Genomic DNA, 13,517 nt, shown 5'->3' on the forward strand with positions numbered 1-13,517 from the left:
TGTAGAGGTTTTTTGGGAATAATATCACACAAAATGCCCCAGTACTGTAGTATGATCATAGATAACTGGATAATGATACAGCCGGCATGGGTGGCCGAGCGGTTGTAGGCGCTACAGTCTGGAACCGCGCGACCGCTACGGTCGCAGGTTCCAATCCTGCCTCGGGCATGGATTTGTGTGATGTCCTTAGGTTCGTTACGTTTAAGTAGTTCTAAGTTCTAGGGGACTGATGACCTCAGAAGTTAAGTCCTATAGTGCTCAGAGCCATTTTGATAATGATACCTTCGCGACATAAAAAAGGCCTTACGCGCAACTCAGCCAGTGTCACTGATTGTTACTGACCACTGAGGTTCCAATCATAGTAGGGAACGAAGTATGACATTGAGGTTTGTTACAGCAACAGTCTGTTGATGAGTGAAATAATTAATTTCCTTGACTCCTTCTATCTGAGAAACGGAAATGGGTAAAACAGTTAAGTGGTTACGTTACTGGACACGCATTCGGAAGAAGCGGGGTTTGAATACCCGTCCGACGGTACAGTTTTAGGGTTAATGTAATTTCTCGAAATCACTTAAGGTAATTACCGGGATGGTTCGTTTCTAAATGGAACATATATTTATTTGTTTAGTCTTGTCCAGTACCAGCATGTACTATGCCTCTAACGTACTCAACGTCGACAATGCAGTGAATCATAGCCTCCCTTCCTTGTTTGAGAACATAATTGTTGGGCTCAGCTGATACTATTTGATGACAAGGTGGACTGTTTTTGACCTGACGGTGAATAATTTTTGCCTTTACCCATCTCCGTAGCAGAGGTCGCTAAAGCTCGCTTGTACGTTTGCACTCGGCCCAGAGGTAAGCCGGTTCGAATCCTGGTGGTGGAAGAGATTTTCACTGCCAGTATTTAACGAATAGGGGAAGGAGAGGTGGTGGAATAAAGTTCCTGATCACCAGTCTTTGCGCCAATTTCGTGGATTAAATTCCAAACCTCTCCACAGCGTCTCATGAGGTGAGGCATGCCACACTGTTGATGGTGCTCCGTCTGTCGGATGGGAATGTTAAGCTCGGCGACCCTCTTGGTGCTATTTGAGAATAGTGTGCTATGTGCCGGCACCGGGTTTCACTCACTCCCTCCTCTCATCACCATCATACAACACAAACATGAGACTACACTATGCACGCATCCATTACTCTCACCTACACTCTACAAATACACATAACGATATAACTCTCACATCGAATGCCAAACCAAAAACCTTTCACCCGTCTAATTTACAAACTGTTATTTTATTGGGATACAATTTCCGCGGTATATTACGCCGTCTTCAAGCCCCCTGACCGACGAGTAGGAAGGTTCCAACCTCGGTTTCGGTCAAAATAGGGGCCAGCATTCAAAGACTGGTGTCTGTAGATTTCTGCTTGATACAGCGATCACTTCAAGCATCATCTGCCGACTGGTTAGATAAACATTCAAACCAGTTTATCAAACAGTTGACAGATGACGCTTGAAGTGATCGCTGTATCAAGCAGAAACCTACGGATACCAATCTTTGAATGCTGGTCCTTACTTTGACCTGAACCGAGGTTGGAACCTTCCTACACATCGGTCAGGGGGCCTGAAGATGGCGTAATATATCGCCGAAACTGGTAGACCAATAAAATAACAATTTGGAAACAAGACGGCTGACAGATGTTTGATTTGAAATTCGATAGGGACCTCCGAGGTCCCACAGCCATCTCTGTAATGATGGACATAAACAGCAACTCTCACACATCCGCAAGGAAAAGGACCCATGTGCACGGAGGAAGAATAACTTTCCAGACAGTTGGCTGAACCCACCCCGTGGGATATTCCAGCCAACAGTTCCATACGACATTACATTTTTACTTTTACATTTTTTAGGGAAAATACAATTTTTTTCGAAGCAGTCTCGTTTTAGACTACTGCACTTTAGCCAACGTATTTACAGTGAGTTGATTCGATCCCTGCAAAATATCTATCTATGATTCCTATAAACGCTCCATAGCAGACCAAGCGATTCTCAGTCACAAATTCCACGTAGGCTACTCCACTCTGTAGACGAAGCCACTGACGCATGGCTGTACGTTGGTGCTCGACTTGGAGGTAGCCGGTTTGAATCCTGGTGGTGCAAGAAACTGGGCGATAAATGGAGAGGTGGTGGCAGACTGATAAACATACCTTGCGCCAGTTTCTGGAATTAAAAATTCCAAATTTCTCATAGAGTGAAGGCATGTGAGTGAAACTGCCGTTGGTAGTCCTCTCATCGGATGGGCACGTTAAGCCCAGCCATAACGTTCGTGCTATGCGAGAGAAATAGACTGTGTACCGAGGCTGGATTTCACTCTTTCCCTTCTCTCTTCATCACACAAGACAAACATGCCACCACACTATACACTCATTAGTCAACCAAACTCAACAGATACGATTAAGCCACAACCCTCACACCCAGCTAAGAAAGAAGCTATTGTGCAAGGAGGAAGAAAACCTTTTCCAATTAGGCAGCTGAACAATCCCTAGTGGTCTATGAGATTGCAATGTCATAGAACTCTTCCTCTTTCTTTAGATTTGGTAATAAGTGGATGTTAGTGGATACAAAATATGGCGGGTAGAGTGATAAGGCTGATGGTACAACATTTTCTACTTCTAATTCTCCGATTTCCTTATTTGACGACATATGAAAATGTGCACTGTCCTAAAGAATGCCGATCTTTCACGTTTGCAATTCAGGACTCTTCTCTCATTTCTCCTATCCTGTTCGTTCAGTAGACTTATCTGTTCACAAGTAATAGTTTATTTTTTACTCTTTGCAAATTAATAAATAAGAACAATCCTTTTTCTGTATGAGGAAACACTGCCCATTACCTACCCTGTAGGCGAACACGAATGTGCCATACATGTTGTAGCGCCACCGGCCTTCGCCCACTCCTTTGCTCGCTATTTCGTTACTGGCGTCAGTAGGTGGAGCAACGCTAAACATCATTGGTATTGTTTTCAGAACGGTCCAAAAATTGGTGAGAAATTCAGTTTCGTATTTACTTACGGCCAGAATTCAGTAAACGAGGCACAGATCCTACATACGAGGGACGTTCAGTAAGTAATGCAACATTTTTTTTCTGAAAGCAGGTTCGTTTTATTCAGGATTCCAATACACCGTATTATTCCCCACTCTTTTGGTTACAAAACCAATTTTTCAACATAATCTCTGTTCAGTGTGACGGCCTTACTCAACCTTACTGGGAGGGCCTGTATGCCTGCATGATTCTAGTCTACTGGTCGACGTCGGAGCCAACGTCTTGCTGCATCAATAATCTCCCCATCATCCACATACTGCTTCCCGTGGAGTGCATCCTTCATTGGAACAAATACACTTATACTCATAAATTCAGGATAATGCTGATACATGGTGAAACAACGCTCTGGTGGGCAGTTTGTGGGTTTAAATAACCTCAGGGTATGACCATACGGTGCATTTGACCTGCGGTCGTCGCTCGGTGGCGCTGGCAACAGTCCACATACACAGAGGTGTGTTGGTGCATGTCACAGCAAGTTGCAGCGAGTAAGTGTTTAGACGTTTTTAGACGTGCTAATGGTGACTGTGTGTTGAAAATGGCTCAAAGAACACATATTGATGACGTTATGAGGGGTAGAATACTAGGGCGACTGGAGGCTGGTCAAACACAGCAGGTTGTAGCACGGGCCCACCGTGTGCCACAAAGTGTGATCTCAATAGTATGGCAACGATTCCAGCAGACAGGAAACGTGTCCAGGCGCTACAGCACGGGACGTCCACAGTGTACAACACCACAAGGAGACCGATATCTCACCATCAGTGCCCGCAGACGGCCACGGAGTACTGCAGGTATCCTTGCTCGGGACCTTACCGCAACCACTGGAACAGTTGCCTCCAGACACACAGTCTACAGGCGACTGAACAGACATGGTTTATTCGCCCAAAAACCTGCAAGGTGCATCCCACTGACCCCTGGTCACGAGAGAGCCCGTAAAGCCTGGTGTCAAGAACGCAGTACATGGTCATTGGAACAGTGGTCCAGGTATAGTCTGAACAGTGATTCTCGCCAGGTTTTCATTTGGCGTGAACCAGGAACCAGATACTGCCGTTGAAAGGGACCTGTATGGAGGTCGTGGTTTGATGGTGTGGGGTGGGATAATGATTGGTGCACGTACACCCCTTCATGTCTTTGACAGTGGAACTGTAACAGGTCAGGTGTATCGGGACGTCATTTTGCACCAGCCTTTTCAGGGGTGCAGTGGGTCCCACCTTCCTCCTGATGGATGATAATGCACGGCCCCACCGAGCTGCCATCGTGGAGGAGTACCTTGAAACAGAAGATATCAGGCGAATGGAGTGGCCTGCCTGTTCTCCAGACCTAAACTCCATGGAACACGTCTGGGATGCTCTCGGTCGACGAGTCGCTGCACGGAATGTATGAATTCTCCGCCCTGCGAACTTTCTGCCCCACTAGAAATCTGCAAACTCTCCGCCTCGTACCTGTGTCCATTGTGTCCCGTACCACCTGCGGCTGTCTTCTATAACGAGAGAATTGAAAAGTTGGTACAATGCTACGACAGATGTCTAAGTCTGAGCGGCGACTGTGTAGAAAAGTAGCTGGAAAGTGCAGCTAACCGTTGCAAATAAAACAGTCTTGATTTTCACTGTGGTTTCCATTTCGCGACCTATCGTTCATAACTTTCCGAATAGCCCTCGTACCTATGGTAGAAATTATTTCATATATCTTTAATCGTCGAACGTTTAATACACTCCTGGAAATGGAAAAAAGAACACATTGACACCGGTGTGTCAGACCCACCATACTTGCTCCGGATACTGCGAGAGGGCTGTACAAGCAATGATCACACGCACGGCACAGCGGACACACCAGGAACCGCGGTGTTGGCCGTCGAATGGCGCTAGCTGCGCAGCATTTGTGCACCGCCGCCGTCAGTGTCAGCCAGTTTGCCGTGGCATACGGAGCTCCATCGCAGTCTTTAACACTGGTAGCATGCCGCGACAGCGTGGACGTGAACCGTATGTGCAGTTGACGGACTTTGAGCGAGGGCGTATAGTGGGCATGCGGGAGGCCGGGTGGACGTACCGCCGAATTGGTCAACACGTGGGGCGTGAGGTCTCCACAGTACATCGATGTTGTCGCCAGTCGTCGGCGGTAGGTGCACGTGCCCGTCGACCTGGGACCGGACCGCAGCGATGCACGGATGCACGCCAAGACCGTAGGATCCTACGCAGTGCCGTAGGGGACCGCACCGCCCCTTCCCAGCAAATTAGGGACACTGTTGCTCCTGGGGTATCGGCGAGGACCATTCGCAACCGTCTCCATGAAGCTGGGCTACGGTCCCACACACCGTTAGGCCGTCTTCCGCTCACGCCCCAACATCGTGCAGCCCGCCTCCAGTGGTGTCGCGACAGGCGTGAATGGAGGGACGAATGGAGACGTGTCGTCTTCAGCGATGAGAGTCGCTTCTGCCTTGGTGCCAATGATGGTCGTATGCGTGTTTGGCGCCGTGCAGGTGAGCGCCACAATCAGGACTGCATACGACCGAGGCACACAGGGCCAACACCCGGCATCATGGTGTGGGGAGCGATCTCCTACACTGGCCGTACACCACTGGTGATCGTCGAGGGGACACTGAATAGTGCACGGTACATCCAAACCGTCATCGAAGCCATCGTTCTACCATTCCTAGACCGGCAAGGGAACTTGCTGTTCCAACAGGACAATGCACGTCCGCATGTATCCCGTGCCACCCAACGTGCTCTAGAAGGTGTAAGTCAACTACCCTGGCCAGCAAGATCTCCGGATCTGTCCCCCATTGAGCATGTTTGGGACTGGATGAAGCGTCGTCTCACGCGGTCTGCACGTCCAGCACGAACGCTGGTCCAACTGAGGCGCCAGGTGGAAATGGCATGGCAAGCCGTTCCACAGGACTACATCCAGCATCTCTACGATCGTCTCCATGGGAGAATAGCAGCCTGCATTGCTGCGAAAGGTGGATATACACTGTACTAGTGCCGACATTGTGCATGCTCTGTTGCCTGTGTCTATGTGCCTGTGGTTCTGTCAGTGTGATCATGTGATGTATCTGACCCCAGGAATGTGTCAATAAAGTTTCCCCTTCCTGGGACAATGAATTCACGGTGTTCTTGTTTCAATTTCCAGGAGTGTATTACATTGTCTGGAGCAATTATTTTTTTTTGCGTAAACGAAACGTAGATTGTGGGAAAACTGAAAAAGTCGTAACTGGGAGGTTTTGAAATCTGGTGCCACAAAATGGTGTTATAAATTAACAGAACAGATGACGTAAGAATCGAAGGGGTATCATAAGGAAAAAGCAAGGGAAGAAATACATGCATGCCATTAGCAGTAGTGGACAGAGTCTGAAAAGACGATACAGTGGCACTCCTGTGCCTAATGCCGTCGTTGGACGCACCACTGTTGTCGCACTTCTCTCTCTGCAGCCGTGTCACAGGAAACCGCAACACTGGTCGCTGTGTTGACATTTCGTACTGCTCCAGACGTCGTTGCACTGTCCACGTGGTTACTCACTTTGCTGCAAACAAACCAATCTGGTGACTCGAGGAATGTGACGTGGCTGTACGATCCCGCACGGACGAGCAGACGATGTGTCTGACCTCTCGGGCGCTAGTCTAGGGAAACCGCAACACTGGTCGCCATGGTGACAGTTAGTGCTGCTCCAGACGTCATCGCACTGCCCATGTAAATACTCGTCTTGCTGCAAACAAGCTAATTTGATGACTCGAGGAAAGTGTTGTGGCTGTACGATTCTGCACAGCTGAGCAAACGACACGTCTGTCCTCCCAGGTGGTAGTTGGACGAAGCCGTTGCGATCCTGCATGGCGTTGAGGATCACCTCCTGAGGTCATAGACTCCAAGTTCGCATGACAGTCGTGGGATCTCGAAAAACGCGATCAGGAACATCGCGAAACGATAACCTGCAGTCTCAGTAGGCCACGATCCTGCCGCTGTAGAATTCCGACATGGGCTGGTAGACGTTCTCATTTCTTACATGAGACATAACATAATCTTCTAAAAAACAAACAACATTCACATGCTATCTCTGAATGAGGAACCCGCCGCGTAATCGTTCCTTACATGAAGAATGTAGTTGGCGTTACTTTTCTATTTTGTGTGGCCGCGCTGAGATGCTAATCTTTTGGATATGCAGACATGTGGTGGATTTAAAGACAATTTGATGTTTATTGCCTTATGGTGTCGATTTTAATGGCCAGCACTATATTTTCCTGGAAGTAAATTTCAGTTGATAACTGATTTATTTTACAGAGATTGAAAACAAACTATTTTGATTATTAGACAAATAAAATTGTAAATAACACATTATATTTTCGTCGTAAGGTTTTCCTGTAGTTTGCACCATGTCTAGTTTATAACGACATCAAGCACAATAGATTGTGAAACTGTTTCTTTTCCTTCAAAAAAACTTCAAATACTATACATTTGCCTGTTTCTTTTTATTAGGAAGCAGGCCTTCCGATCGGCGGCCCAGGGTTCAATCCATATGTCATGCTGGAAGTTCATTATAATAACCCGGAATTACGTTCTGGTAAGCTGAGACAAAATTTCTTTTTGAAAAATAATGCCATATTCTCTGTCTTAGGCACACTGAGAGAATTTCTGTTGAAAATCTGAGTACAAATATTAAACTGGCATTTCTATTTTCCAGAAAGAATCAATATTAACAACTTACTTAAATTTTTTGTCAGGCGGTGTGTTTAAATATCACGACATTTCTTGATATGATGTATATTACATTTTCTACTGCTAACGAAAGCCGGAAAATTGATGTAGCAGTTTACTTGACGTGTTTTCCGATGATAATGAGTACTTCTTATCTGAAAATCTACCATTTCATTCAAACCAAATGTGTGATAACTGTAATGTTTGATGTTTTCATTATTTTGTAGTTAAGAATAATGTGCTTCCGTTGAGTGCTTTTCGTGACAAAACGGTGAATTAGATCTGGAAAAGCACACTGTCTCATTTTGCCACCCAACGTTAGTTTGAAGATAATCTGAGAAATTATTAAAACAGGAAATAGGATGAGAAACATTGCTTTGTAGATAGCGCGTCATTAATTTGGCTGTTACAACACCTAAACCGCTTAAAACTTTATTATTCTCTGGCTACACGCAGTTGACCGAGAATCTCCTCGCGTCTGGCACTAATAATGTGTGCAATTTTTGCTTTCACTGAATACCGCACTTGTAGAAGATATAAATGGCAAAATTTTGTCGATCATTCGAACTGGTAACAGAGTCTACCACAAATGAAATGAATATGGATTCCTTGATTCACTGTGAAATTTCGGTTCACGTCAAATGACGAGTGTACGTGTCGAAAGAGTTGTTTAAGTTTCCAGTCGTGGTTTGAAGTGCGTAAGTGGAATTAATAGGTTTCCTGCCCAGCTTTGCAGTAACTCATTAACGGATTTATGAACAAAAACTGAGAAACTGATGAATTCGGAACGGATTACTACTCGGATTTTGCCACAAAAATGAACGCTGATACTATCAATCTTTGTATCTAACAGTTCTTGTTGTTATCCAATATTTCTGTGTTTCGAAGTACACTGAGGTGACAAAAGTCATGGGACAGCGATATGCACAAATATAGATGGCGGTAGTATCGCGTACAGAAGGTATAAAAAGGCAGTGCATTGGCAGAGCTGACATTTGTGCCCGTGTGATTCACGAGAAAAGGTTTCCGACGTGATTATGGGCGCACGGCGGTAATTAACATACTTCGAACGCGGAATGGTAGTTGGAACAAGGCGCATGGGACATTCCATTTCAGAAATCGTTACGAAATTCAATATTTCGAGCTACACAGTGTGAAGAGCGTGCCGAGAATATAAAATTTCGGGCATAACCTCTCTCTACGGACAACGCAGGGGCCAACGGGCTTCACTTAACGACCGAGAGCAGCGGCGTTTGCGTAGAGTTGTCAGTGCTAATAGACCAACAACTTCTGCGTAAAATAATCAATATGAGACAGTCAATATGAGATGTACGACGAAGGTGCCCGTCAGGACAGTGCGGCGAGATTTGGCGTTGATGGGCTACGGCAGCAGACGATCGACACGTGTGCCTTTGCTAATAGTACGACATCGCCTGCAGCGCCTCTCCTGGGCTCATGATTATGTCGGTTGGACCCTTGGCAACTGGAAAACCGTGGGCTGCTCAGATGAGTCCCGATTTCATTTGATAAGAACTGAGGATAGCCATGGACACAAGTTGTCAACAAGGCACTTTGCAAGCTGCTTGTGGCTCCATAATGATGTGGGCTATGTTTATATGGAATGGACTGGGTTCTGTGGTCCAACTGAACCAATCATAGGCTGCAAATGGTTATGTTCCGATACTTGGAGACCATTATCTGCCATTCGTGGGCTTCATGTTACCAAACAACGATGTTATGTCACCGAGCCACAATTGTTCACGATTGGTTTGGAGAACATTCTGGACAATCCGAGAGAATAATTTGGCCACCCAAATCGCCCGACATGAATCCCAGCGAACATTTATGGGACATAATCGAGAGGTCAGTTTGTGCACAACATCCTGCACTACCACACTTTCGCAATTATGGGTGGCTATAAAGACAGTATATCTCAATATTTCTGCAGGGGACTTTTAATGATTTTTTTAGTCCATGCCCCGTCGAGTTACTGCACTACGCCGAGCAAACGGAGGTCCGGCACGATATTAGGAGGTACCCCATGACTTTCGTCACCTCAGTATATGGGTCGTGCCATATTAATCCCGACTGTTAGCGGATACTTAAAATGTGTTTCCTACGTCACATACAAAGTCGAATATTATTCAGGTCCGAAGGGAATTATTTAGTAATTGAAAAAATGGTTCTGAGCACTATGGGACTTAACAGCTGCAGTCATCAGTCCCATAGAACTTAGAACTACTTAAACCTAACTAATCTAAGGACATCACACACATCCACGCCCGAGGCAGGATTCGAACCTGCGACCGTAGCAGTCGCGCGGTTCTTTAGTAATTGAGTAAGACGTTGAGAATTGAGCATGCGTTATATCTCTGAAGCTGTTCGTTACTATGAAAGGCCAGTTCTCCCTTAGAAGATATCGAATACGATTATGAGCTGAATTTGCAACTGGAAGAATAAGAGTTCAGATCCCGCTGCTGTTACTCAGTTTTAAAATTTTCATGAATTCAGGGTTTCAGTTTATGAGAATTGTCAGATTTTTCCTACAAGACCGCTGCTAATACCTTTTCCCAGCCTAATCGAACAGGGAAATCTTTCATTTCAAATTAACTGGTTGTCGAGGTAATATCCAACACAGCAACAGCAACAGACCTCCATTCGAAAGTGATTCTTACATATCATGATTTACCAGAATTTCTCTGAGGAAGTAATGTTTCATGTCAGTATAAAACAATCTACCCAAAATTTTAAAAAGAGAAATGAGTCTCTTCCTCTAACGAATTTGTGATATTCGGACAGTACAGAAAATGTTCATATCGACGACTTTATTATATACTTGCTTCTTTCAGCACGGTAGGCAGTGGCCGCTGCAGTAACTGCCAGAGCAACAATTAATAGTACAGTATTGGAGACATCTTAGAATCTCTGTATGGAAATAATACATCACTCTTTTCTGTTTTTTCCCTGTTTTTAGAATTACACTCTTATTCACATGTTCACTGTCCTCGATAATAGTTAACAATTTTATTTTTAAAATCTTTTCCAGATTGGGTTGACAGTTCTGGAGTTCGCTTACATTTAACATCTGAGCTGCGGCTATTTGACGGTGGCGTAATTGAATTGGGTCTGGAATACACTGACAAAATGGCAATCCCACCAAAGCAACCAGCTTTTACACTGTCTGGCTATTGTATAACTGAATGTACAGCAGTGGTAAGTATTTTCAAAAACTGATTTGTTGTTTGTACACCACCGGCATATACACAATATATGTTAAGTTTATTATTCAACCGGATGTAAAAAGAAGAAAGGAAGATTTTAGAACATAATTATAATTTTGTGTGAACAATTTTCCTTGGAGATTAAACGAACTCTTCCAATTCACATTTCTTTCTTCCAAACGTATGTAATTTATTGAATATGTAAACCAAAATCCGAGAAATATAATTATTGGTTAGATGCACCACACAAGATAAACTGTAGCTTACGTACCCATTTTGAAATGTTCATGATCTTTATCGAATACAGCACATGATGTGAGATAAAACTGTTATAATTCAATGTGGTCAGCGGATTTATTAATATCGTGAAGTTACTTTCAAAAGGTTTTCTGAAACCAGAACTTTCCATTCTGAAGTACTGTTCGGTAATACTTACATGCTCAACAGAAATGACGTAAGTCACGGAACACGTTTGTCATCTGTTGTGTCTAGTATCAAATACTGCTCTTGTTTTTCATAGCCTCAGGAAAGTTTTAACTTTTATGTAATGGAGACCAAATAGTGACTGTGCCAATCATCTCAGGCACAAAAATAGAAAGAGAATACTTTGTGTCGAAAACGTGATTAAAAAATAAGAGCACAAACTGAGTGTACGACCTTGGAACAAAGATGCTATTCTCCATGTAACTCCTAATACGGGGAGGTCACTCTACACGAAACGTAGTGTCAACAGTTTCAAGGAGATAGAGAAAATACTGAACAGTTTTCTATGTTCCTTAACTGAATGAGAAAGCAGCTTAGAAAAAATGGTAACACAGATATCAACTTGGTGGTGCAAGGAACCATATATAACGTAAATGCAGAGGATAAATCGCATCGAAGTGGTCAAAAATAGGGGAAATAGAAAAAAACCACTTGGAAAAAGTAGAAAATATTGAAATATATAAATGTGGCTATAATGAAATTTATGAGGCGGTTAATGATACTGGAAAACAAAGTAAATTTCCTGGAGTGATGGTAGGAAGAAGAAAATAAGGTTGCAATAATGTGGTTCAAAAGGCAGATGTAATAAAATAGCAAATAACTAAATTAAAAAATTGAACCAAATATTAAAGAATAGAATCAATTTAAGGCAATGGAAATAAATTCTAAAGTTATCCAAACCCATGCAGAAAATTACGCTTTGAGAAATCTGCAGCAGAAATGGTGAAATTGAGATATGGACAAATTATTCAACATTTCACACATTAATTTGAAAAGATGTAAGCGTGATTTCTTTCCACCTTGTAGGTAGGGTAAAGGAGAGCTGCTCTTTATTTAAATGATCAGCAAACTAAAAATAACCCATTTTTTATCTTTTAAGTATTAGTCTGCTGTAAAAAAAGCCTCCCACTCTTCAGGAGTACTTAACAGCTATTGTAAGATGCTTGCGTAATGTATTATTTTCATCTTAACACAGTAGAAAAATTAATTAGAATGTCACGTCTTACGAAACGTGGAAATGAATGTAGCCTACACTGATGAGCTAAAACGTTATGACAACTACCGACCGTGAGACTGAATGCAGCTTGGTGGCTCTGTGATCACCTAATGAAAGTATGCAACCGGAGCAGAGACCATTGGGGAATCATTCCAACGACGATGCGGGGCGCAAATAGGAATTTGGATAGGCGACAAAATGTTGGACAACTACGCCTCTTCACAGAACATGGAGGGTCAGAGGCTTTCCAAATCTGTAAAGCAGTAGGCGGCGATCTGTGGCACATCTGACAATGCTGGTGCAGGCACAAGTGTTCCGGAGCACATCGCTCAGCGCACATTGTTGAACACGGCGCTCTCTGTTCCGACTTGACCAACGACTTCGCCAATTACGATTGAAATGTGGGCACGAGATCCTCGAGATTGGACTGTGGATCAATAGAAAAGTGTTACCTGGTCGGATGAATCACGTTCCTTTTTACATGGTGTCGAGTGTCGTGTGTGGGTACACAGTCACTCAGGTGAAGGGCTATTCTAAACATACACCGCGCCGCACAAGCATGTCGGTGGGGGCAGTATGAGGGTAGTTTGATAAGTCTGGTAAAAAGTAAGAAAAACGTTTGTTTCGAGGACACTTCACATTACCTCTTGACGCAGTGTCCTTTGAGGGATATACACTTGGTCCAGGAAACCTCCAGCTGTTTCATCCCATAGCAAAAATAGTTTATGTCAAACTCCGCAAAATACTCGTTGATTATAACTATCACTTCCTCATTTAATGAAAATTTCTCCCCAGCAAATCAAAGTTTCAGGTTAGGGAACTGGAAGAAGTCATTTGGAGCCAAGTAAGGTGAAAGAAGAAAATGGAAGGAAGATCGGGTTTAACGTCCCATCGACATCGAGGACATTAAAGACGGAGCACAAGCTCGGATTGTGTCAGTGATGGCGAAGGAGATTGACCGCCCTTTCAATGGATCCATCCCGGTATTTGCCTGGAACGATTTAGGGAAATCATGGAAAACCTAGATCTGGATGGCCAGACGC

The 13,517-nt window shown here is 44.1% G+C and overlaps 1 protein-coding gene across 1 annotated transcript in view; it reads left to right on the forward strand.

Moving 5' to 3' along the window:
• LOC126471233 (dopamine beta-hydroxylase) overlaps positions 1-13,517 on the forward strand; it is a 156,900-nt gene that overhangs the window by 128,061 nt on the left and 15,322 nt on the right. Inside the window, exons 5-6 of the mRNA XM_050099357.1 lie at positions 7,555-7,639; positions 10,820-10,986. Coding sequence (XP_049955314.1) covers positions 7,555-7,639; positions 10,820-10,986 — 252 coding nt within the window. The remainder of the gene's footprint in view (positions 1-7,554; positions 7,640-10,819; positions 10,987-13,517) is intronic.

The sequence above is a fragment of the Schistocerca serialis genome, chromosome 3 (genome assembly GCF_023864345.2).
Source record: "Schistocerca serialis cubense isolate TAMUIC-IGC-003099 chromosome 3, iqSchSeri2.2, whole genome shotgun sequence".
Lineage (NCBI taxonomy): Eukaryota > Metazoa > Arthropoda > Insecta > Orthoptera > Acrididae > Schistocerca > Schistocerca serialis.